The sequence below is a fragment of the Amphiura filiformis genome, chromosome 9 (assembly GCF_039555335.1).
Source record: "Amphiura filiformis chromosome 9, Afil_fr2py, whole genome shotgun sequence".
NCBI classification, from domain to species: Eukaryota; Metazoa; Echinodermata; class Ophiuroidea; order Amphilepidida; family Amphiuridae; genus Amphiura; species Amphiura filiformis.
In genome coordinates this window covers 68,027,197-68,054,314 of record NC_092636.1, presented here as the reverse complement: position 1 = coordinate 68,054,314, position 27,118 = coordinate 68,027,197, and the positions used below count along the sequence as shown (strand labels likewise).

General features: G+C 41.6%; 1 protein-coding gene across 1 annotated transcript in view; it reads right to left on the bottom strand.

The window, feature by feature from the left end:
- LOC140160242 (C2 domain-containing protein 3-like) overlaps positions 1-27,118 on the bottom strand; it is a 59,113-nt gene that overhangs the window by 24,912 nt on the left and 7,083 nt on the right. The window contains exons 7-24 of the mRNA XM_072183517.1: positions 25,939-26,140; positions 25,508-25,751; positions 23,718-23,892; positions 22,254-22,373; positions 21,417-21,554; positions 20,682-20,931; positions 19,939-20,140; positions 19,306-19,418; positions 18,755-18,873; positions 18,033-18,227; positions 16,776-17,231; positions 16,052-16,184; positions 14,842-14,969; positions 12,857-13,045; positions 12,066-12,170; positions 11,269-11,351; positions 8,840-8,892; positions 284-436 (exon numbers count right to left, since the gene is read on the bottom strand). Coding sequence (XP_072039618.1) covers positions 284-436; positions 8,840-8,892; positions 11,269-11,351; positions 12,066-12,170; positions 12,857-13,045; positions 14,842-14,969; positions 16,052-16,184; positions 16,776-17,231; positions 18,033-18,227; positions 18,755-18,873; positions 19,306-19,418; positions 19,939-20,140; positions 20,682-20,931; positions 21,417-21,554; positions 22,254-22,373; positions 23,718-23,892; positions 25,508-25,751; positions 25,939-26,140 — 3,058 coding nt within the window. The remainder of the gene's footprint in view (positions 1-283; positions 437-8,839; positions 8,893-11,268; positions 11,352-12,065; positions 12,171-12,856; positions 13,046-14,841; positions 14,970-16,051; positions 16,185-16,775; positions 17,232-18,032; positions 18,228-18,754; positions 18,874-19,305; positions 19,419-19,938; positions 20,141-20,681; positions 20,932-21,416; positions 21,555-22,253; positions 22,374-23,717; positions 23,893-25,507; positions 25,752-25,938; positions 26,141-27,118) is intronic.

Below are 27,118 nucleotides of genomic sequence, written 5' to 3'. Positions count from 1 at the left end.
GTCCCCTGTTCAATGCCCTATGGAGGTAAATATACAAAAAAAAATCTGCTGTCTCCTTCACTGTATTTGAATTGTGGATATAGAGCAGATGCAGTGGATGACAGAAACACCTGCAGCCAGTTCTGATCAGTGTAACATCCAGCTGTCTGTACACCCTACCCTGGACATCATGAGAGAACAATGCCTGACATTGAATGATTCACAGGTTAAATAAGCAATAACAAGTATTATAAAACAACTGGTGCAATATCCATTATTGCTGTGTGTTTATTTTCCCGCTCACCTGCATGAATAGGTTGACCTGGTGCAGCAGCTTGCTCCTGAGGTTGAGATGGGAAATGATATTGCACAAAACAATCAGCTTCACCCCAGTAACTATCATCAAGTTGGGTCATGCCTCGCACTCCCTCCACAACAACTTCAAACACATGCTCCACTGGGAGATGAACAAAATAACAGAATTGGTGTGTTTAGACAAGAAATGAAAGTCCCTAATTTCATTTTATTTATATTTTCCAAATATTATAATTCTACTTTTTCTACTGAAATATACTGCCAAATTATTATGGCGATTCAATTTATAAGGGAATCTTAATTGAAAATATTGCAAATTTGTATGTCTAAATGCATATATATTAAAGATTAATTCTGTAGCAATTTTGGCAACCAGAGGGCAACAGATAAGTATACATTGGATTTCAAAACAAGAATGGCACTCTCTTGCTCTGATCGTCGCGAGCACCCTATTAATGAGCGACATATGCAGGGCTTTGTGGTCCCTTCATGAGCGCCGCTCTGCGCCGACCCATAGCTTGATGCGTCATCAGCCAATCAGATTACCGGTCTATTGTTATGATTGTCAGACGACTGAATTAGCCAATTAGAATCCCACTTCTGTGTTTACACTGTGTACACTCTCAAAATGTAACAAGTTTAGTTTGGAGGCTTTATGCTTGTAAGAAATGGAAGAGATTAAAGTAGAGTCCGAAGTTTACCGTTTTCTAAAATCCATTTTCCGTGTTGTAATCCGTGTTGTAAAATTTGTAAATCCGTGTCATGAATAATAGTCCCAAACAAAAATGTTTGGTAGACTCATAACCGGTGCGATCTTACCTTTCCGATGTTGATTAAGATACTTCTTGCATCGATCCCGAGATGCGGAAAAACCAATAGTCATTTTGTCCCACATAAATGAATAAATAACAAAACCCCGATCCCCGAGTGGACTCACCCATTCGGTGACGTCACACTACGATAATCATCCTTATCCGACTTGGGCAGCCCTACTCGCCAAACTTGTAGGGGCGGCGGGGTCGGGATAATCAACATCGGAAAGGTAAGATCGCGACGGTTATGAGTCTACCAAACATTTTTGTTTGGGACTAGACTCAGTACACCGGTCGATCTTACCGCTTCGATGTTGATTAAGATACTTCTTGCATCAACATCTGAAAGATCGATCTAGCAAGTAACCGACGGATGGAGGTACAAGATTGGCCAGCATCTGATAAGGATCGGGAGAGTGGGTAGCATGGTAATCGCGAGGTCAAACTATTTCCCCCCCTCACGGCCGGGAAACAGAAAGACTACGTGAACAGACAAAAACCTCTGAACTGAAAGTGCAGTGGTTAAGAATAGAAACACTGGTTCTTACCATGTTGGAATTCTGATAGTCCGCAAAACACCTGATACCCAACCACCATGTTATCTCCCCAGAACAGCCCTGGTGAACTTATCGCCTGGTCGTTGGTTTACGTTTTTGTAGTAAACCGTGGAAAAGGACGACGGGTTCTTCCAGGACACAGCCTGACAAATCTCTTCAATGGGGACCCCCCTATGGTAGGCCCACGAAGATGAGATAGATCTGGTTGAGTGGGCCTTGGGGCGGCGTCTTTTGCGCGCCCGAGTCCACTCAACACCTGGACCAGCCACCGTGCCAGAGTCTGTTTAGCGGCTGGACCGTGCGGTTCTGCGTGGGTGATAAATAAGCGGTCAGGAGCCCCTCGTCAGGTTTGTGTTCGGCCAAGGTAGTGCTGTAGCGCCTCACGGGCACCACAACCTGTCTTGGCTATTGATTTAACCCTGCCCAATACTGGGTAGGAAGAGGGCGAGTGTCGGAATGTACCGCTCATTTTTGCAAGGAAATCCGGGCGAAGAAACAGCGTCGCTCCGTTGTTAGTAACACGGAGGCTGACTTCGAGACTGCGTGCAACTCCGAGCAGCGCCGTCCCAAGCCAACGCCAGAAGAAAGGCCGCCTTAAGAGTGGCGTATTTAAGGGTCGCTTTTGACAGGGGCTCAAAAGGGGACCCTTAATATACTCCAAGACTGTGTTGAGGTCCCATGGAGGGACCACCTTCCTTTCGGCGGGCGCTCGTTGAACATACCGTCGAGAAGAAGACTTAGGGACCCATCTGAATTGATAGTCGACCGTCTTCAAATCCCGATGAATCGAGAGAATGGCTGACTTGTAGTTGGCTATCGTTGCCTGCTGAAGTCCTGACCTGAACTTTTCTGTCAGAAAATCTGCCACTAGAGGCACAGGGGCTCTAGTGGGAGATGTATTTCTCTCATCGCACCATGCGTAGTAGGGAGCCAATAGCGCTGACTATACGCACGGAGGGTAGACTCTCGTCTACCCCGGCGATGAGAGAAGCAGCTTCTGATGAAAAGCCTCCCTCCGCCGCAGACGTTCCCTGATAAGGGCCATGCAGCTAACTGCAGGTGCTCTAGTGGTAGACTTGGTACCTCTCCTCCGGGCATCCGGAGTAGATTTGGTAACTCGGGGAGTACTCGCGGCTGTGCCGCTAGTAGATCCACCATCGGTCGAAACCACAGGTGTGTCGGCCAGCACGGTGCTACCAGAGTGACGTTGCACGCCCCCCTCCCGTTCTTGGTCACTACCCTTGCGAGCAGTGAGATCGGGGAAAGCGTAAGCAGTCATTCCTCCCCAGTCTCACGGACAGAGCGCCCACGGCGAATGCCTGTGGGTCTGCGACCCTTGAGCAGTACACGGCAGCTGATGATTTCGATGAGATGCGAACAAATCTATCGAGGGGTGGTACATCACCTCGAAGATCGCTCTGGGCGACCTGCGGAGCAAGGGACCATTCTGTAGGTCCCGACACCTTTCCTCGTGACAGATCGTCCGCGAGGATGTTGGTGACTCCGCTATGTGCATCGCTCTCAACGTAATCTGCCTGGCCTTGCACCACCCTATCAGGCGTAGTGCGTGCAGGCATAACCGTGGTGACCTGGTGCCCCCTTGTCTGTTGAGGTAGGCCACCACGGTTGTGTTGTCTGTTTGGACAACGATATGAGATCCACGATCACCTTCTCGAAATGCTGGAGAGCTCTCTCCACTGCCCAAAGCTCGAGAAGGTCGATATGGAACTCCGTCTCCGTGGCCGACCATAGGCCCGAGACTGAGTCCCGTGGATGTGGCCCCCAGCCCAGCTTTTGACGCGTCGGTCGTCACTACGTGACGCACCGCTGGTGCAGGAAACCTGACACCTTGAGTCAAATTGGGCTGATGGGTCCACCACCAGAGTTCCTCTCGCGCGATCTCCGACATCGGAACCGCGAGGATATTGGGTGACGACTGGGCCTGTAAAAGGCTAGAAGGTGTAGTTGTATAGGCCTCATGTGAAAGCGGCAGTGCGGCACGAGGTCTACCATACTGGCCATAAGGCCCAAAACCTTCATCCATGCCACAGCGGGTGCCCCTCTGACTCGCCAAGAGTCGGGCACACCTCGCCATGTTCGTCACCTCTCGGGTGAGGCGCCGCGATCCCCTCCTTGAGGTTGATCTGGGCCCCTAAGAATAGTGGTGTCTGCGTCGGGACCAAATTGGATTTCTTGACGTTGATCAGAAATCCCAGGTCCCGCACCGCACGGACTACTAACTCCACGAGACACTGTGTCTCCAGCGGGTGCGTCCGTAAATGAACCAATCGTCCAGGTAGCAACACATGTTGACTCCCCTGCGCTTCAGGTACGCTGCCACCGCCCTGACCAGGAGTGTAAACACTCTGGGGGCGGTGGACAAGCCGAATGGCAGGCATCGAAACTGGTAAGTTTGACCCTGTACCTTGACGCGTAGAAACCTCTGATCTTGAGGTGCGATCGGAACATGCAGATATCGTCCGAGAGATCTAGCGATGCCGCCCACATACCCTTGATGGGGCAGGCTAGCACCGAAGCGAAGTCTCCATTCTGAACCTCTTGGGCCTGATGAACTCGTTCAACGGCTTCACGTTCAGAATGGGCCCCCAGTCGCCGGTCTTCTTTGGAGCCAGAGAAAATGTGCTCCAAAACCCCTTGGTGAAAGGGGGGTAGACCGGGACAATCGCTTGCCGTGAGAAGCTGAGTGACCTCTGACAGTAGTGCCCGACGCTGGGGGCCGGCTGGCGGCACTACCGTGGACCTCTGAAATCGTGCAGGCGCACGAGGGGTGGCTGGTAAATTCCAGCCTGTAACCCCCACTGACCACTGACAATACCCAGGCGCCCGGTGAGATGGCATGCCATCTCTGGGCGTAATGCACAGCGGCCGCCCACAGGGGAATCCCCTGTGGGAAGTCCACGGCCTGCCGGCACGGCCTGTCTACCGCCGTGCCCTCAGGACCGATCTGGTTTGCCACCCTTAGAAGAACGGCTCTTCTTGGGGGGCTTGCCATACGGTCCAGCACTCCTCTTGCGCGTCCCAGTTTTCTTGGGAGGTGCTGGAGTAGCCTCGGGCTCGGGTGTAGTCTGTGGTGGCGCGTCCGTGCTGAAGCCGGAGCTGGCGCTGAAGAACGCTTAGAAGACTTCTTCTTCTTGTGCTTCTTCTTCGCTTTTACTGCCCTTCCCTTGGTCAGGGCAGCCTCTGACTTCTTCAGAGTGCTCTCATTGGTGGCCTTCTTTGCCCGGTCCTCTACCGTAGCGCAAAAGGCCTGTCCAAAGAGTAGCCCCTGTCCCACCGAGTCTGACTTCTTCATTGCTTCAGCAAAGTCGGAGCCGTAAGTTGACTGGAGGGACAGACAGGCATTCTCCGGCGGCGAGATGACATCCTATGGGCTAGGCCCATAGAACTCTCGTTGAGGTTAGCTGTTAGCACCGCTAACAGATTAACCTCGCGGAAGAGTTCGACGTTGCCCGTGGTCGTTCGCTACCTTCCTACCGAGGTGCTCGGCAAGCGTGGTAGCGACGCTAGAGACTCTGATCAGCGAGCGTGCTCGCTTATCGATGAGCTTTAGCTCCTCCTCCCACTGGGGAGAAGCGACCCGGCGCCTTAGGCGCTTGGCAACGTCTGGATCCATGTCAGGGACCCTGAGGTAGGTTTCAGTAGTCCTCCTGCGAAACACGCAGTGGAAGCGTGCAAGCACGCGGCGTCGAAGCTCCAGCGAGCCTGACAGCCCTCTGAAACCTACCCTTGAGGTCCGCCGGGGAATGCAAGTGCGAGGCGACCCTTGTGTGGACGCGCTAGCTGGGCATCCTACTGAAAAGATGCCCTGGTCCTCCTGAACGGACTCCTCCTGAGAGAAAGCCAGGCCCAAACCTTGGGCCACACGGCTCATCACCTCAGCGGTGTCCGCAGGCAGACCATTGCTAGCGAGTTCCTCACGGGCAGCGGGGAAGGATACCTGAAGCTACCTGCACAGCCTCATCAGACTGTGAGTCGCTACTGGTTTCATCTTCCGACTCCTTTCCCTCGCCTTCAGACTCTGACTCACTCTCTGATGAGGAAGAGATCTGACGACGGGCATCTGAAGGTGGACAGGGAGGTGTCGCCACCGTGTGGCTAGCCAACTGAACACCAGCAGAAGAGGGAGTACTCCGCCAGACCCGAGATGCTAGCCATAGCACCCGGGATCCATGACGCTCTCGCTGCTGTCGCCCTAGCCATAGCAGCGTGCGGCCTACCCTGAGCTGTATCAGGGTTAGCCACTCGCCGCCCAGCCTGGGTAACAGCTGGTGGTACTGCTTGCCCATCGCTAGGCGGCACTTGCCACGGTGCTAGACCGTGGAAGAAACCACCCTGCGGCGGATACCACGGGGTATACCCTGTCGGTAGCTGACCCTGAAAGGATCCGCCACCAGGGAAACCCCATGGAGCGGCAGTACCAGTACCGCCTCCCCCCTGTTGCCACAGAGACTGTGGTAACCAGGACAGTACTGCGGTACCTGCGTGGTTGTAGCGTAGGTGCCCGGTAGCGCTCCCGGCTGCGTACCACTGTACCCAAGCCTCACAGCGTTCCCCGCTACAGGATCAAGCCGTGTGTATGGGTACCCGCTATACTGGCTGTCCCTTGGCTAAAAGGAGCTTGCCTAGTATCACGGGTAGCTGAGCGTGTATACCCCCGATCAGTCACCTCGCTACCTGAATAGGTAGTATCAATCAATGGAGCCATGCTCCGCTGAATAGATAGTGATCGATCATAAGAGGGTAATCGACCCATTGACTGTAATGGATCACCCACGCTCTGCTGGCTCTCGAGGACATAAGTGGGTTGTTGATCAGCCAGGCTGTTCAAACTACCTACCCTAACCTCTTGAGCCTCGCCCAAGGTCGCTGTGTGTGGCGGACCACTCACGGCAGCTATGGGCGTGCGCATAGTGGCTACCACTGAAGTCGAGCCGTAGCTCGTCTCGGTAGCTGCCACCGTTTGCACTTGGGTCGCTGTCCCGTGAGAGACTGCGAGCCCAACCCCGTATAGCCGCTAGCCAGTCCCGGAGGCCAGCCGGCAGCCATTCCAAGGCCCAGGGCAGCACTCGGCGGTCCCGCCATGGAACGCTGCCGTGTGACAACCCCAGTTGGTTCTGCTAAGACTACACCCAAGCGTTAGCCCCGGTATCGTCTCTGCTAAACCCATGCACGCGTTTTCATTCGACCCTTGCGGGAAGCGAAAGGCGTGCTGCGTGCGTGGATCAACCCAGGCAAGCCCGGGTTCCACTGGCACGCTGCGTGCTACAGACCGGCCGAGGCAAGCCGGGAGGTCCGTTCGCACGCTGTATGCTAGGATTCAACCCAGGCAAGCCCGGGTACCCTTGGCATACTGTCCGTCGCCGGCTACTTCGCGGGTGCTAGACCCGCTCGTTCGCCAGCAATAGACGGGTGTCCACCTGCAAGAAACTCGCTAGAGATCTCACTGGTAGACTGGTACTCGCCTGTTAGGGCAAGTACCGCCTGCTGCCTGCTACTAGCTTAGAGCGTTAAGTCAGTGCTTTCGCTGGCTGCTAGGCCTTCGGGCTCGCTAGCAGTCCCGGAGGGTCCGCCTGCTTGCCCGGGACCGGAGCCCCAGAGGTTACCTTAGCGTGGCCCTTGCCGCCGGCGCTAGTACCTACCATATCAATCTTACCTGTAGGCTTCTGTTTCTTAGTCTTCGTCTTCTGTCTGTGTCGAAGACCCAAGCAGCGCTACTTTCTAAATCCTCGAAGTGGATGTCCGATAAGCCTATGCAAAAGGAAGCACACTTATTTGATTTAGAGCAATCCCTGTGGGTGTAGCAGAGTGGATGCGGGTCCCACTCTGCCACAAGGGAAGGGCATGATTGACAAGGCCTGGACATTGTAGTAATCGGGAGCGATAGCACTACCCCCGAACACAAGCTCAAGCCCAATAAACAGACCCACACGCACAGTGGCTGACGCTGATGTAGTGGTATGATATAAAAATATATGTACAAAGGGATGAAAAACTGAAAACCTTTTGGTATAGATTTGTCAGGCTGGTCCTTCGAAACCCACGAACTCTTAGCAGTAACTCGTCATCAGACGCGTACTGAAAGATATAACGATAGAGCACACCATAAACATAGCGATAATCACTCACCATACATGTATACACAGTACTGTACAAACATCTATTGTAACTTACCAGTCTGCTATAGTTGTTTTACGTGAGAACAAAAATAAAATGGCGTCCTAAGGGCGGCCATTTTGAAAACGTGTGTTCCGTATACGAACGGAAACACTCATACAAGCTAAGTTTTTGGATCGTTTTTGTCACTTTTCTAGCCAAAAAATGTCGTCAAAACTATCTCCCTAGCGTACTATACTGGTTGGTTTTTACCTCAGGTGTAACAAACAAACTGTATATCTCGTCCTTTGGTTCGTAATGATACTTAGCGTTGGTAAAGAAAAATCCACACGTCTATCTCATCTAGAAACCAAAGAGGATAAGGATGATTATCGTGTGTGACGTCACCGAATGGGTGAGTCCACTCGGGGATCGGGGGTTTTGTTATTTATTCATTTATGTGGGACAAAATGACTATTGGTTTTTTCCGCATCTCGGGATCGATGCAAGAAGTATCTTAATCAACATCGGAAACGGTAAGATCGACCGGTGTACTGAGTCAGCTTAAAATGTATAAACAATGATATTAATGTCACAATAAAGTGTTCAATATCACGATCAATGTGTTAATTGGAATATTCTCACAATAATAGGCCGACTATTACGATGTTTTTAGGGATATAGGGGGTTCATGCCTTGGTAATGTTCCTTTATTTCGGTATTATTAAACAGTATTTTTATCATAAAAATTGACATACACAACTCATGATTGTTTTTAACATTTATTTCTCTTATCTTTTAACAATTTTTGTAACATCATACAAAAATGTCATTTTCTGTGTTGTACCTCCGATTCCATGATTTTCTTCCGTTTCCCGTAAAACGGAAACCTGGGGCTCTAGATTAAAACACATCAAGTACTGTAATATGTGTGGCACTGACTTAATTGAAAAGTGAGATGTACCACTGAGATTAGCAGGTAAGGATCACATTTGAATTAAGATTAAGATGGTATCCTTCTTATATAAAATTTATTAGTTCATATTAGATGAAATTGCTTACCCATGCCATCCCCATAACTAGCTGCATCTCTGTTACTTGATGAAGGCTCTCCTCTGTTGAAATTGAAAAAATCAATAGTTATTGTATCATTCGCCAAAATTTAATGTACAAAATTGTCATCAGAAACTAAAGGTAGGTGGACTGATTTAAATATACTGTTTTGTACCAAAACAATCCAAATTCAATATGTTCATTTAACTTCTCCAGTGTTTTGGATATGAGAAGCAAGAACATGTATCATAATTGCCAACAGAAAAGATGGGAGATGGGTGGTCAACACAATGGTGGATGGGGCTATATAACATCATAAATGCCAACAGAAAAGATGGGAGATGGGTGGTCAACACAATGGTGGATGGGACTATATAACATCATAAATGCCAACAGAAAAGATGGGAGATGGGTGGTCAACACAATGGTGGATGGGGCTATATAACATCATAAATGCCAACAGAAAAGATGGGAGATGGGTGGTCAACACAATGGTGGATGGGGCTATATAACATCATAAATGCCAACAGAAAAAGATGGGAGATGGGTGGTCAACACAATGGTGGATGGGACTATATAACATCATAAATGCCAACAGAAAAGATGGGAGATGGGTGGTCAACACAATGGTGGATGGGACTATATAACATCATAAATGCCAACAGAAAAGATGGGAGATGGGTGGTCAACACAATGGTGGATGGGGCTATATAACATCATAAATGCCAACAGAAAAGATGGGAGATGGGTGGTCAACACAATGGTGGATGGGACTATATAACATCATAAATGCCAACAGAAAAAGATGGGAGATGGGTGGTCAACACAATGGTGGATGGGACTATATAACATCATAAATGCCAACAGAAAAAGATGGGAGATGGGTGGTCAACACAATGGTGGATGGGGCTATATAACATCATAAATGCCAACAGAAAAGATGGGAGATGGGTGGTCAACACAATGGTGGATGGGACTATATAACATCATAAATGCCAACAGAAAAAGATGGGAGATGGGTGGTCAACACAATGGTGGATGGGGCTATATAACATCATAAATGCCAACAGAAAAAGATGGGAGAGCGGTGGTCAACACAATGGTGGATGGGGCTATATAACATCATAAATGCCAACAAAAAAGATGGGAGACGGTGGTCAACACAATGGTGGATGGGGCTATATAACATCATAAATGCCAACAGAAAAAGATGGGAGATGGGTGGTCAACACAATGGTGGATGGGGCTATATAACATCATAAATGCCAACAGAAAAAGATGGGAGATGGGTGGTCAACACAATGGTGGATGGGGCTATATAACATCATAAATGCCAACAGAAAAAGATGGGAGATGGGTGGTCAACACAATGGTGGATGGGGCTATATAACATCATAAATGCCAACAGAAAAAGATGGGAGATGGGTGGTCAACACAATGGTGGATGGGGCTATATAACATCATAAATGCCAACAGAAAAGATGGGAGATGGGTGGTCAACACAATGGTGGATGGGGCTATATAACATCATAAATGCCAACAGAAAAGATGGGAGATGGGTGGTCAACACAATGGTGGATGGGGCTATATAACATCATAAATGCCAACAGAAAAAGATGGGAGACGGGTGGTCAACACAATGGTGGATGGGGCTATATAACATCATAAATGCCAACAGAAAAAGATGGGAGATGGGTGGTCAACACAATGGTGGATGGGGCTATATAACATCATAAATGCCAACAGAAAAAGATGGGAGATGGGTGGTCAACACAATGGTGGATGGGGCTATATAACATCATAAATGCCAACAGAAAAAGATGGGAGATGGGTGGTCAACACAATGGTGGATGGGGCTATATAACATCATAAATGCCAACAGAAAAAGATGGGAGATGGGTGGTCAACACAATGGTGGATGGGGATATAACATCATAAATGCCAACAGAAAAAGATGGGAGATGGGTGGTCAACACAATGGTGGATGGGACTATATAACATCATAAATGCCAACAGAAAAAGATGGGAGATGGGTGGTCAACACAATGGTGGATGGGGCTATATAACCTTTTGATGGTCCATTACAATGACAGACCTGAAACTGACCATTTGTGAAAAAAGAGGAAAATAGCACAAAATCATGCTAAAAATGCTCAAATGGGGCTGAAAATAACAAATAATACATACATTTCAGGAATAAAAAAAGAGGAAATCAGCTAAAAAGAGGAAAAGATTCAGGTCTGCAATGAAACATATATTCAGGTCTAAATTTTAAAGGGAATATGAGAAACTATGAGATTTTTCTTTGGATGCCAAAATCTTGATTCTGATGGATAAAGTATGTGGAGAGTGTGAGGATGTCAATCAGGTCACTATGCAATTGAACAGTACAATACAGTTTAACTATTGTATTGTGAAGTGTAAGTTGCATTTTTTACCTTTCCAGGTAGTTTACAGGTCTTTCAGGTCTAACATCAACTATAATGTCCTTATCACATTTTAACCTCTGTAGAGCTGAGATCTGTTGGAAGAAACAAACATCAAATCTTAAAAGTTAAAGCCTAATGGATAAAAATAAGAAGATAGATATTTAATTGTACTTAGTATTTCAAAGGAAACATATATGTTGTGTGATCAAGCAAAATCAGTCTGAAGTTGGGCATATTCAATTTTCCCCACATGGTTGTATAAAGCATGTGCGAAGCTACATTTTGCAGAAAACCCCATTGACATGGAACATTTACTAAAGATATGAACAGTTGAAGTGTTTCCAAAACAATAGTTAACAAAAGAAATTATTTCCGTTGTTTGACTATCTGAAAATCAATATTTCCAACTGATTTTGCTGGATCACATCACATATGTGACATGATATGATCCACTCAGACCAAAGTCGGAAATTTTGGAAATTGAGATATTACAATTCATATCGACTTGTTCAGACCTACGCTTAAAATCCCCACATTACTGTCATACTTGATTGCAAAGTTATGTACTTTTTATATCTTCATTTTCTTATGTTTCATTGCATTTTGAGCCTTATTTCACTGAATTTTTCCTGAATTCTCCCTCATTCTTTTTGGAATGGTCAGCCAAAATAAAAGGTGATCATTTTTTGGTTTTAATAGAAAAAATAACCCCATAATTGCTGCAAAAAATGGAAAAGTGGTGTATCTGCTACAACTGCAAACTATGAACGCAAGAGATGCAACAACATTGCAATGCATTGACTCACCTGTTCCATAGATCCTAGAGCTAGTAGTACCTTGATTTGACCATACTGGGTTCCACTGAATGGGTCTGTGATGTTAACATAGTTATCTACTGCTACCACTGGAAACTACAAACAAGAGAATGCAACATTTGCACAATTATTAACAGAATTGCTTAATTACTAGAATCTTATGCATACTTGACTTTGTGTCAAAAGCTACTCAAAAATAACTACTTTTTTACAAATAGAGTGTATGCAATGTTGGAGGACAGTTCTGAGATAACTTAAGATGACAGTGGGACATGTCTCCAGATCAATTCCACAAACATTCATACCTATCACACGTTTTATTGTATTATCATGCGAATTGCCCCGTGGTACCTTATGGAGGACAGAATTTTATTTAAATGAGGATGACTCTGTCATGAGTGACGTCATATTGAATACCCTCTATACCTTACAAATCCAAGGTTCTATCACAAATAACTACTAATTAGAGGATATAATTTGTAGCTGCTGCAAAAATAATAATTATCTTTCTATGTTTAAAACCCATAACAAATCTGGGGAAACATCACAATTCAGAAATGTGTTAGTATAAAGGACATGTGCAACAAAGTAATTATGCTTAAGTTTACTAAAACTTTTAATATGCCACATAATACAAAATATTATGTGACCAACGATTTATATAGCAAAATAAAGAAATATATTTCTTCTAGGCTACATAACCTTTATAATTCAACCAGAAACTAAATAGGCTATGATTATGATTGAGTCCATGCAAAGGAGAGTGGAGTAAAACATCTCACCTGTGATTTGAGTAGTGTGCTTGCTATACGTCTATCCCTAAATGACATATACAACTGATGCAGTGACACTTTGGCGATACCAACCAGCTGATCATTCTGTGCTGATGTCTTCTTATCCCACACCTCTATCACCATTACATTATTTCTTGTCCTCTCAAGAAGGGATGGAGTGACAAGTACAGGAGCAACCTGATGAGGCAAGACAAGTAGATTTGTTATTGCTGTGATTCTTTAAACTTTCTTTTTGTTACCTAAAAAAGCAGCGAGTAGTTTTAAAGGTAATTTGTTCCAGAGAGCTGGCACAGAATTGCAGAAGGCATCCCATATGTTGTGTGAGTTCTTTTACATTCAAGCAGACTGCCATCAGCATGTGATCGTAGGAACATACCATCAGAAAATGTGTGAGATTTAAGGAGATTTTGTATGTACAGTGGTGTTGTTTCATGTCTACTTTTATAAGCGAATGTGAGTAGTTTGTAGGTAATACGCTCATTTACTGGAAGCCAGTGAAGCTCTTTCAGCAGAGGAGTGGTATGTTCCATACGGTTTGCCTTGAAAACAAGTCTGGCAGCTCTGTTTTGTATCTTTTGTAGTTTTTGTGTGTTTTTTACAGTTGTTCCATATAATAAAGAGTTACAATAATCAATTCGAGAAATAACAAGTGAGCGGACAGCATGGTTGCAAGTATCTTTATCAATATAACAGCGAATGCGCCCTATATTCTGAAGATGATAATTTAAAGAGCGAGAGACAGCAGATATTTGAGATGACATAGACATGGTTGAATCAAAAAGAACTCCAAGGTTGCGTACAGAATCAGATGGTTTGATAATTGTTCCACATACATTAAGAGTTGGTTCATATATATATTTCAAATTATATGCAGAGCTAGCAACAAAGAATTCGGTTTTATCTTCATTCAGTTTAAGCTTATTTACATTCATCCAATTCTTGATTTCAGCAATACATGATTCCTATTTGAAAAGAGCAGTTACACTATCTCCAGGTATGCGGGATTAAATTCTGTATATATTTATGTATCATCTGCGTATATGTGATAGTTCAATCTGTGTTTCTGGATAATTTTTCCAAGTGGGTATGTGTAGTAGCTAAACATCCCAGGACCTACCACTGATCCTTGGGGTAGGCCAAATTCCATTGTTTGAGTTTTAGAAAAATCACCACCTATACCAACTTGGCTATTGCGTCCTTTGAGGTAGGAGAGTATCCAGGATCGCGCGGCTCCATTAATGCCAAGAGATTTTTCAAGTCTATCATTCAAAATATCAAAATCAATAGTGTCAAAAGCTGCACTTAGATCTAATAATACAAGATAAACAGCTTTTTGTTGTCCAGTGCACATAGAATATCATTTTTCACTTTCAGAAGAGCAGTTTCTGTTCCATGATTAGGCTTGTAAGCAGATTGGTAAGGCTCCAGCAAACAATTTGTAGACATATGGGAAAACATCTGTGACATAACACATTTTTCCATAATTTTTGAAAAACATTTAATATTGGAGACAGGTCTATAATTTTTAAGTTCATTGGGATCCAGGGTTGCTTTCTTTATGATAGGGGTGACAATAGCTTGTTTCAAGGAGTTGGGAAAAGTGCCAGACTTTAGTGATATGTTAATAACTGTAGTTAAGGTGGGAATAATTGATGACATGCATTGCTTGAGTAGCCAGGTTGGAATAACGTCAAGAGAACAATTCTTATTTGGTAACTTGCATATAATTTTTCTGACGATTTCTTCCTCTACCAAATTAAATTCTTGCATTGACTGTATTTGATTGAGTTCTTGAACTTCTGTATGTATTCGGATGTTATTACCATTTTTGTCCAGATTATTAAACTCACTAAAAAACTTACAAATTTTTGACTAATAAAATCTGTAATTTGGATTCCAAAATCTACAAATATTTTGCAGAAATAATTGATAAACATCACAGATGAGAATGACATTGTAATTATTCAGCTTACCTGTATAAAATTATAGTTTGGTTCAGGCGTCCCCCAGCACACATTTGACCTGACAGAGTCATCACTCCAGAACATGCGACACACTAAGTAGGTATTACGAGTAGCCATGTCTCTATCACTTCCCCAACCTGTTAGGATGAGATGCAACTCTACTGAACCATTCACTATAAAGCTGTATTTACACTCACTCAATAAATGACAAGTGATTGATTGATACCAATGAAGTACAGCGCATTGCTGTTTGAGACACAGATTAATCAGAGATCAGTTACTTGTTTCTCAGCAAATAAGTGTAAATTTTCCTTTAGTGTGTGATCAGAAAGTTACATTTGATATACACATTTTGGTTTTGATGGAGTTTACTTTTGTTATTAATGTTACTTTTCTAAAATCATACTGCAGTAAACATTTGAATTTTCTGAATTTTGGCAATCCTCAATCGCATAAAAGAGGCAAAGTCGATCGCCACCCCATCTACCTGCTGACTACAAATGGGTCAACCATGTTGTTGTCATGACTGTTGATTAGCCAATCAGCATGACTGTTTATCATTATTGTGTTAACACCGGTATACATTGGCAGAGCACATAACTCAGAAGAATGAAAAAAAAATACTGTAGCACTGCTTCATCTTACTTCACCAAAAGTGTACACATATAGAAAGCATTATATAGCTACAATTACACTATAATTGAAGACAGATATAAAAAGACTAGTTTGTGCCTGACGTCATCTGTCAATCAAACTCTACCACGTCTTGTTTACAAGCGTCGTGATGAGGAGTTGCTGATCGCAGTAGTAAAACTGGGCGCCGTATTGTTAATGTTGCACCTTCAAACATACAAACTATCTCGTAAGTTAGGTCTTTATAGTAGGAAACTTTCTTTCCTGAAGGCACCATGTCAACAATGCCTAGAAAAGTTGTTTTTTGCCTTGTAAAAGTAAGTAATTTTTCGCAATTTTCTGCTATTCCTTTTCTCCGATTGGCACCAGATAAATCGGCCTTCCTTTCACACGCTATTAACCAATCAAGGATTGTAAAACATTTGTTTGACAGTGATGTCAGACGCAAACTAATCTTTTTATCTCTGTCTTCAATTATACCCACAGATCATATCAAAATCAATGTTTGCCATGTAGTACACTATTTTCCCAATCCATGAGTAACATGGCAGTGTCCACCACCTGCACTCCATTTCAGCAGTTTTACCTGACCACCCTGTAGGGTGAGGCTTCTGTTGTTGTGGCTGGGGATACTTATCACTTCTATTAACAGGTATCACACCTTGCATTGTAATCCCTCTACCTTCTGGTATCAACAGTAGTGAATGTAAAGTTAATCCCTTTGAACAGAAAACAAATAAAAGACAAAGTGAACAAGATTTTTTAATCTAAATGCAGTATTAGAAGAACTCATATTTCTCATCTCAGCTTGTATGCTTGACTTTGGTCCACCTCAAGTTGGGTAATGACATCAATTTTTTCATGGTTGTGCCATAAGCGTGCCAACAAGTCACCCTTGTATATTTACCCCTGTGTGTATGCTCTGCACGATGAACTTAACACATTCAATTCAATAATGCAACCAAAAAAAACACACCTACGTAACTGCTGAACTTAAGTGTAATAACTACAAACACTTCTGATTCAATTACTTTTCAGTTTGCACAAGGTAAAGTTAATTCCCTATACTTAATAACCAAATGCAGCAGGACACTGCCAGAATATTGCTGTTTAACTTTTTCTTTTCTTTACTAAAATTTGAAAGATACTGTTGGATTACCAACCAATCTATTGGGTCGTCTCCTTTTAAAATATAATTGACTTGTAACATACCAAAGGAACATTTCATAATCTTCAAGTCTACTAAAACTCAAAAATAAAATGGAAGTAAACACTTTCTCTTTTAATAAAAAAAACTGTTCTGAGCTCACCTCATGGTCTGTAGACTGCGGCTTCATGGTTGGTTCAGTTCTATCTACATATTGCACTTGTTGTCTTAAGCCTTCAGAATCCTTAGCCCTGTCCACCTGTTGATCCTCTTGATGCACCTGTCTCTTATTCTTAACTGCCTCTTCCACGGTAACTCCTTGCCTTTCAGCACCTCGAGGTGATTCACTATCATGAACATGGGGAGGGATTTGTCGCTGACTTATGTCTTGTTGATCCTGTTCAGTTTGAATTCCCTGAGAAGTCCTTTTCTTCTGCTTTCTTGATGATGATGATGTGGTGGTAGTGCTTGAGGATGCACCTGTTGTTTGGATTTGTATAGGTAATCTTGTTTGGTTGGATGGCAGAGGCACTATTTTGGCACCCCGCATTTCAGCTAGTTTGGTTCTAGCTACAGCCATGGAGAAGTCTTTGTTATCGGAGCCTAATTCAACAGTTACCTGTGAAGTTGGGAACGAAATGTTTCATTACAATATTCATTTCAAAACTTATATATTGGACTCTGCAATAATTATTTTAGGATACATATCTACATAAAATGTTTAGAGAATGAAGTAACTACAGCAGTGTCAATAATGTAAGCAACATTACAAATGATCAAAACATTAAAATGGTATGCCACTCACAACAGGTCTATTCAAAAGCAATGCATACTTAACAAAGTAATGCATCACTGACTATTGACCATGATCTGGTAGACAATCCACTGTGTAATGTGTATCATATCATAGCATGTATTAATAGGCAAGTTGTCAGATTGTAACGCATGGTGTTTTTTACCTCGCATTGAAACCCATCAAACATTCTTATTAAATTGTTCCAGGGGTTTAGATTCTAAAAGCATAAATGTGTATCACTGTGACCTATAGAATAGTTACAACTTTTGGGGTGGTAAACACCAAACTGCCATGTTTTTGTTCACACTGCCTAAACTAAACATATTCCAATCACAAAATTTCACAGCGGTTATAAAAATGTTTTTGAGTTTTCGCTTGATACCATTTTCATGGTTGCAGAGATGAGGCCGTCAGTAGGGTTACACACCATTAAGAGTTGCCCATTGTTCATATGTGTTTTGCATCCTCACAAATACCGAAAACTGAATATCTATGTAACAAGCTATTCATTTAAGTAAAATGCTAAAGAACAATATATTGTAGAAGTCATCCAAAATAGATGGAAACAATCAAGAGTTGCTGGCATCTTGTGCTAATTCACTCATTACAATGACACTAACTGACCTTCAATGTTCCTATCTCAGGTGCAGTATTCCTGGGAGTGCTGTCTTCCTCAGAACTCCTGCTACTGCTGTGAGATTGACCTCTCTGATGATGAGGTGAAGATTTGTCATGCACAGGCAACGCTTGCTGAATGGCGAGGTCTGGTGACTGTAGTACTTGCCTCAGACGAAGACTGGACACACCAAGTAGTGTTGGCTATGGATGAGAAAATTAATAGAGGATAGATATTTATAACTGTGTATGCTCATACGTGTTGGTTGATAGATATTTAATTACTTCACTAGACATTCTTAAAACTTTGAAAACTACAATATTTAAGAGCCCATACAATACCACAATAATGGTCTATTTTCTGTTTTTGTTCATGCAATTTCAATGACACTCCGGATTCAAACATTTCTGTAGAGTGTAAATCTAAATAGGTTAAGGTATCCATGAAAGATTAAGTTATCCCAACTCTTCATGCTATGTCCAGTTCTGTCCTGTCTGGTCCTATACAACACAGTACTGTGGCGGATAGTTACTGTTCAATGATGGGAATGTCGTTCTGTTTTTTTATATAAGTATATACAGTGTCAAGTAGAATTCCTTTTACAAATACTTGGAAGTAGTACGCACTTGCAGTCAACATTTAGCATCGCTGCCGATTATTGTCAGATGTGATAAACCCTAAAAATATGTTAATCTTGTGATGTTAGTGTGCATTTTATTTTAATATTTACTGTTTTCTGGCCTGGAGTTCTTGAGAAGATCTTGAAAACAACCATCTGCTTCCACCACCTGTCAACCGCCGTACCATTAAAACTAACTGGAAACACTGAACGGTGACCAAAACTGGCTTCTGTTGATTCCCCTGGAATATAACAGAAGATGCACCTTAACAACAAGGTGCTGCATGAGGCTTAGGTACTTTTGTATAGTAATAACTAGAAATTTTCAAACAAGTTTTTTTGTTTTTTTTGTTTGTTAGAAGCATTTTTAAGGTATTTCTGCGCTATACAAGGGCCTCATTATTATTATTATTATTATTAAGTTTTAAAGCAAGATGATATTTCAGCCTCAATTTCCAGGGAATGTAGTAAATAACCATGCAGTGTGGTAGAATGGTAGAGTAAGCAGTGTTGCAACACCTATGTTTACCCTCCATATTAAGACATTTGTATATACCCAGCTGCATCATTATAAGGTCGGCAGCTATGCATTTAAGAATTGGGCTTCTTCAAAGAGAAATCTTCAAAGCGATGTATTTCACTTAAAGGTCATGCATACCCACCTGATTCAGACACCTTCTTGGATACCAATCTCATGACCTCTGTTGCCATGGTGTTCACTAAGGATTTATCTCGAGATGAAGCCACTACTGGGAACTGATATTCTACAAAGTAGCTGCAAAAGATCAAAATCAAAGAGTATACTATGTTTATTCTTCAGGGATGTAAGTGGGTATTAGATCTCCTTCTTGAAAATTGATTAAGCCCATGAACAGGTGACCGAGTGCTTTTGTTCAGCTGGGTCTTAGAAACAGGCTACAGCAGGGGAAATCCTGAATTTTAAAAATACTTACATGCCTGGTTCTTTAACATAGCCTATCATAAACTTGTTTGAGTGCATCTTAATAAATTAAAGCTATCTTCATCTTCAACACTAAATTATATGCCTTCAGATATTTACATTTTTCTTGAAAGGTGTTAATGTATTCTTGATGCAGGTCTCAGTGGTTTCCCGCTCATCCTACTAGAACCACATACTTCTAAGGTGATACTGGATAGGACCAGGCGGTATAAATAACACACAAAAACACATAATCCACATTCATATGTATTTGATATCACCGAGCCAAAGTAAGTAGCATTTGCTTGCAGATTAGTGCATAATAAATCAACACAATCTATAAATTACAATTTACCTTTTCTTAGGTGTTCTTGATACAGGTCTTGGCGGTTTCCCTCTCATCCTACTAGCCCTATTACTCCTCACAAGTGATGGCCTTGAGGGTGTGTTCTCATCGTCATTTGGCTCCAATGATAGTGTATCCACCATGACTCTTGCAATGTGAACTTTACCAAGCAAAGTTAGGCGTTCCACACTCAGACCTTGTGATGGCGAAACTGGAAATTAGATTACAAAATCAATTGAATTAGCTCATAAACAAGCATAAATGAAAGAACTATTTCATATATTTGTGTACAAAGTAAACAATTTTAACAAGTATGAAAATGTATATCTTTGTGTAGATTAGTTGGATATATTAAAGCATTATTTGGAACCATGAAGGGTACCAATATTGAGCTTTACAATCAGGGAGGTTTTATTTTGCCTATCTCCTACATTCTAAGAACCTCATTCATAGGAAATACTGGGAGCTATCTTAATTTGTGACACGATCTGGGCCATGGAGGCCAAAGGAGGCATTTTTGAAAATTGAGTTACTACAACTATTACCTTATACAAACATTAGGCTATCATATACTGAAAACACCAGAAGTCTAGCATACTTGGTTCTAAAGTTATGAAGTTTCCTGATGTCTATTTTCTTATGTATTTTATTGTTTTTTACTCCATATTTTTGCCTTTATCTCAATTTCAAATTTGCCGCCTTTGGCCCCCATGGATCAGATTGTGTCACATTTATGAGTTTTATTTTGCTACCTTGAGACTGTTCTTCCTGAGGCCCATCAAATGATACTCTTGAGCCATCAGACATTCTTGAAGTACTCCCAGTGTCTGAATCACTACCACTAGAAATGTCTTCAGTCTTATCCTTATGCTCAATTATATTACTAGGCATTGGACTACTGTCCATATGAGCAGGCTCTGTAAATGATGGTCTATCTGAGGTTGGTGGTGTGGTAGAAATAGTGCCTTGTTGTGAGCTTGATGACCTCCGAGATGGTGGTCTCTGTAAACAAACAAATGTAAGGCAAAAACAATAAAATAGTATAAAGGTTTGTCTCAGCATCCTTTGGCCAAAAAACCATGTGTTCTGTTTTTTGTTTTGTTTTTTGTTGCTTTTTTTAGTTAGTCGAAAATGGTTATGCAAGTGCAGGATTTCTTTTTTATTGCATTTTTGGCCCACTTTTTCTTTCAGTCCCTTACGGTAAAAATTGTTTCCTGACAATTTTTGGAAATATGCGCTAAAATGCAAATTCTAAAGCCCATGAGTGCGTAAAATTTTTCCTAGTCATTTTATTTTATTATTTCTGTGTGTAAGAATTTAATTAGTCAGCAGATCACCTCAGTAGCCAATCAGAGATAGGCGCGTTTCAACACAGCAAATACGCAATGTACCCTAAAATATGCTCTCGACAAAGGTTTACAGGAAAAGATTACGTCAAGGTATTCCTTGCCTATTAAAAGGGGCAAAGATGGACAGTAATAACTTACCCTGTTACCAGGATCATTGATGTCTGGTGTGACTGATCTTCTCCTTTTCTTTTTGGATTTCTTCTTCACTTTCCTGTCATCTTCATCTGCAGTGTCACTGCTTAGTAAATCACTCAAGTTGTCATCACTACTGCTCCTCTGAAAGTTAAGCAAAATTTAAACAAAACTACTATCTGATACCAATAATGGTAATACTACTAGTCTACGATGCTCAAACTACCCGAGAGAAAGGTGATTTAGCTGCAATTAAAAAATAACAGGAGCAAAAACATTGAAGACAAACTAATATTACCAAATATCAAAATTACAGCTTTTACTATATATATATAAATTTATTAAATCAGATAATTAAATGCACTGCAAGCTTGTACTCTCAATGAAAAGTAATAATAATAATAATAATAAAGACAGATTTAATATAGCGCCTAATGCAAATGCCTCTAGGCGCTTTACATAACCAGAAACAGATTAAAATATCTTAAACTACAAACAAAGAAAAAATTTTAAATAATAAACAAAATTTTATTCAAGTACAATATAAACAAAATGAAAATCATAATCCACGCCGCTCCCAATGAGCCAAATAAAAGAAAATGAGGAGGCACATATGAAAAGGTAGCCATTGTCAACCTTAAGGTAGCCCCTTCCTTTCATTAAAAAAAGCTCTGATTTTATTTTTGACCCGTGCATGGTTAGTAATTTTTGTACAAAACTTTGACACTATGGGGTGGGAAGTCTATTACATAGCTTTGATAGGAGCAAAAACAACAACATTCATTTACCAACAAATACTGCATCAGTTACAAAAACAAACAAACATGTGTCTTGTACACTTACAAGTCCTTTATAGAATAGTTCTTCTAAGATACTAGTATCATGTACAGGATCCTCCAGTTCACTCATATTTTCCCTATCACTGTGAGATGACACACTGGATGGTGGTGATGTTGCACCAGCCTGATGGCAAGAGAAAGAAAACAAAATACCCAAGAATTCACAATAAGTGCTGCCAAAACAAGGGTTAGGGTTAGGTTTTGGGTTATGATAGTCCTAGGATTAGGGCAGGTGGTGAATGATGTGCATTCTCTAAATTCAGTAAATATCCATCGTCAACCGTGTAATTGAATGGGATTATTTTGAAATTTTAAAACGCTTGAAATATCACAAACAAATAGGCCTATGTTAATAAATAATATAAATACAAGCTAAAACCGTTGGGGTTCGATAATGAACCCCACAAAACTAACGAGTATATGGAAAATGCCATACGACCAGGCAGTTTCACAAGTTGCTGGCTCTATCATGCCACTCGCCGCCTGGATTAGGGCTTGGCTAATTAGGGTATGGTTTTATTGCTTGGAATAATGAAGTCAAAGCTACACTAGACTACCCCGTAGTCCACTTGCCCATTGTGCATACTCTGGATATTGTATTTAAGCTTAAAACTCTGATTTAATTAATGTGTGCACAATTGATAGATTTTCACATCTGATCTTTTCAGTCACCCTACTCCATCTCTTTGTTAGCTTCCCAAGTAGACTACTGACTTTGCCTTGCGGTTAAGATTTTTAACACGGGGCTCTATGGAGAGTTAGGCCAATTTCTGGCCTAACTAAAATTGGCCATGATGTAATGCATCTTTAAATGGATCTGCCTTGTGATTGGTCGCCCATATCTCCTATGATTTAAATCTTCTGGGCCAGCGCCATTACCATTAACTACACGTACACAACTGTCTGTGGTATTTATGGCGCTTTTGTGTTGACGCGAAAGTTAATCTCTCATCAAACATCTAGCGCGTCTTGTACTATACCATGTTTAGTACTTGTGGTTAATGGACTGATAAACAAGTATGCTTGACAGTGTGTTTTTAGAGAGCAAAGTCCAGGGGGTAAAGTTCTGCTTACAATTCAAAGTCCATAGTCGAATTTTCGGGGTTCGCTATCAATAAACTGGTATAGATTCCAAAATCAGAATTGTTCAGTATTAAAGTGAGCCATTATAATTATGCAAGATAATGTTGCATTCAATTACTTTTATTGTCACTAATCATCTGATATTTTTAACTCTTTATGACCATTTTACTATTGAATACTTTAATTTTAATAAACATCAGTATAATTTTGAGTTCAACAAAATGGGTTCATCATGACTAATAATAACATATTTTTAATAAAATTCGACTATGGCATAGTCTAAAGCTACACTGGCGATTCAACTAATAAAAAATATAAAAGAATTTAGATCACATACAGAGATGCTCCAACATTATCATTACTGGGACCTAACCCATGTTCATACCTGCAAAGCTTTGAGGCTATTGAGTTCCCTCTTAGACAACTGATCTCCAATGAGAAGTTCAACAGTCTTCATTTCAGTGTTGAAACTTTCCTCTTCCTTTGGCGGTGACACATACTGCCGCTCCTTGTCGTCGGTATCCAAAATTTCACGAAATAATTCTCCCGAAGAGCTCCTTCTGTGAAAGAAAACAACAAAATAACAAATTGATCAAGGCGAAATAAATAGAGAAACAGATGCAAAACAAGAAAAGTTGTGACCGTCTTTCTTGAATGAATATAACAAAGGCCCAATTCTAGAACTATATGTCAACCTTAAGGGTATTTATGATGGCCCCTGTGCCAGTGGTATCTTATTCTATGCCCTATGTTTCAAATTAATATAAAGGAGAATTTGAGATTGATTGTTTTTGCTGGTATTTTTTTGGGTTTTTTTAGAAAGAATCAAACATTTCAACTCAAAATATCAATTTTGGACATAGCCAGTTCAGCACTCAATGAGCACTTTGGGAGTGTTCCACAATCAAGCGAAATAATGTTGGCACACTCTGGCATACTAAAATGTAAATCACCACATCTCTTTTCCAATTCAATGTTTTTGACATTGGAATCTCTAGTCTCCTCAACATTGATTGAGGGGGAATGGGAAGGGAGGTTTATTCTTCTCATCAAACATAAATACTAATTTCACTGAACTAGCAGAGCGGCAATGAAAAGTTGAAACATACTGTCAAGGCATGCCAACTATTTTTTGTGTCAGTTCCTGAGAACGGACACCTTCTAATACAGGTTTGACGATCATGTGACAATTCGAATCATATCGAATTGTTACATGATTTGTAAAAATATCAATATCGATATCAATACTATTTGCAGCAATGAAACGGACCACAGCTGCTGATGTACTAGACTGTCTATTTGAATACAAGTATCGGGAGCATAGCCGCGCGCGTGCGCAGAATTTGGTCTCAATTCTAATGTAAATTGGGTCACAAACCAATTCGGTCACGTATCGTCAATTCAGTCCCAAAACCGACGAACATTTGGTTGTTTTTTTCCATTACTATCATATTGTGAAAAACCAAGTAGCTGAGAAGTTAGCTCAATATGCTAGGAAAATATTATATGCGATGACCCCTTGTTGACTTTGGTTAAATCAGCTGTATTTTTGCTGGAAAGAGTACGTAAAAATAGCACTCGATATCCGGCATCTTGGATAAATTTGGTGTACTGAAAATGCCCAGCAACTGTCAATCAAATACGAACTTGTCAATTAGATATGGGATAAGTCTGGTCCACTGTGGCAGAAGTACGCAAAACGTTGTTGTGCGAACGTGCGTAAATTTTAGGCTAAGGTGCCTGAGCGTTACCAGGGCGTTACCTTGTGTACTGAAAAAGCCTAGCAACTGTCACTCAAACTGCCGATGTGTCAATTAAACTGCCGTAAAGTGACTTCACTTATTATACAGGGTTTGAATACGAGTGTCACAGCCCTGCTTTTACAAGGCAAAAAGCAACTTTTCTAAGCATTGTTGACATGGTGCCTTCACTAAAGAAAGTTTCCTACTATAAAGACCTAACTTTTGAGATGGTTTGTATGTTTGAAGGGACAATATTAACAATAAGGTGCCCGGTCACTTATACCGCCGCGTTCAGCAAGTAGCTAGCAAGTCATCATCACGACACTTGTAAATACCTAATTAGAATAGATCTTGATATGTATCATGCAAAACTACTTGAGATTTCTGCCTTGAATTGCAGACATTTCTCAAATAAATAAACATTATCATTTACCTTAATGCCCCTGGTTCTCTCCTTGGAGGACTACCTCCAGAAGGGTCAATGTCAACCTTTTGCCGTGGCTGTACTTCAGATACAACCATTGCATCCCTCAATTTGGTACCACGGTCCAGCAAGGCAGAGATGAGGTCTTGTCCAGTCTTACTGGTTGGGTTCATTGAGTGGTGACGACTTGTCAAACCATGTCCACGGCTTGACATGCTAACATCAACTGGAGCACTGTGCGATTTTCTGGCTACTTCGGGCAATAATAAAAGAAAGATGCAAATACTATTTATTATACTTACTTTGCATTGGGATGATAATGTGCACTACAATTTTAAGCTCTCAACTAAATTGTCACAAATCTTACTCTGCCATTTTGAATGCAAATAAAAAAAATAGAGATTTCATTTGAGACAAATCTGCACAATTATATTAATTACCATGGTCATGTGATGCACTCTGGTATCTTGAAGGCATATGATTGACTCTGTCATGGACATTCCTAGGCCCCTGTGTAGCCTCATGCACAGTCTGTATGTCTGTAGCTAGGGAAGAAGTTTTCCTATCTGCCCCAGGGCCTATTACAAAACTGTAGTCAGAGTCTATTCCTCTTGGTGTTGTTACTCTTTGATCATCAACTGTCTGTACGGTTGGGAAAAAATAAAACACATACAATATTAATTACAACCTCCTTTGTCATTGTTTATATGATAACTGTAAGTGTAACTGATATAGAGTTACACTGAATACAGTATACAGTAGATAATATAGTATGCTGAAATAGCATAGAAAATATGGGTAAAAACAGTTCAAACTGACCTTGCTATTTGGTATTGAAACATAAAAAACGTTTTATGTCATAAAAAACAAACAAATTATTGAATCAAAAGCAATACAAGTTGTCACGTCACACTTTTACATGAAAAAATTGTTTTATTGGTGTATAATTTTCATATGTCATAAGCAACAATGATTCCAACAAGGAATTGTAATTTTGTTGTTTTTCTGTTATAATTGCTTAAAACATAAATGTGGATTAGCTTCAATGTATTCGCTGTCGTAGTGATACGTCAAAATTGATTGTTGCCAGGACAACTGGACACACACTATGTTTTCTGAACCACGATCAAAATGATCACAACACAAAGTCATTGGGTTGCTAACAGGTGTGCAAGGCATGAACCCGTAACTAAGGTATATCGTATTCACTACGGCATCAATTGACAAAGCTAAACTTACCAGAGAAACAGGCTATTCCAGTTGAAATCCATACACCCCTTATGGAAGAGACAACCTTAATCTCCCACAGAGGAGTCACCCATTCAGGTAATCACATTTGAAAATCATACTGTCTGTGTGGAAGATTAAGGTTATGTCTTTCAGAGAGGTGTTGATGGATTTCAACTAGAATAGCCATGAAAGTTATCATCAGGGATGTAAAAACTCGGTTACAAAAACAGGATTTCGAGGGTTCAGAAACAGAAAGCCGTAACGCACAATGACCAGCTCTCACAAAATGAGCATAAAGTTGGCTCCTTGCTTTAATTTGGTCTTCAAAAATCAATATTTCCTCCACAATGGCTTATATGTTCTATTGAATTTTGTCATGATTAATGGACT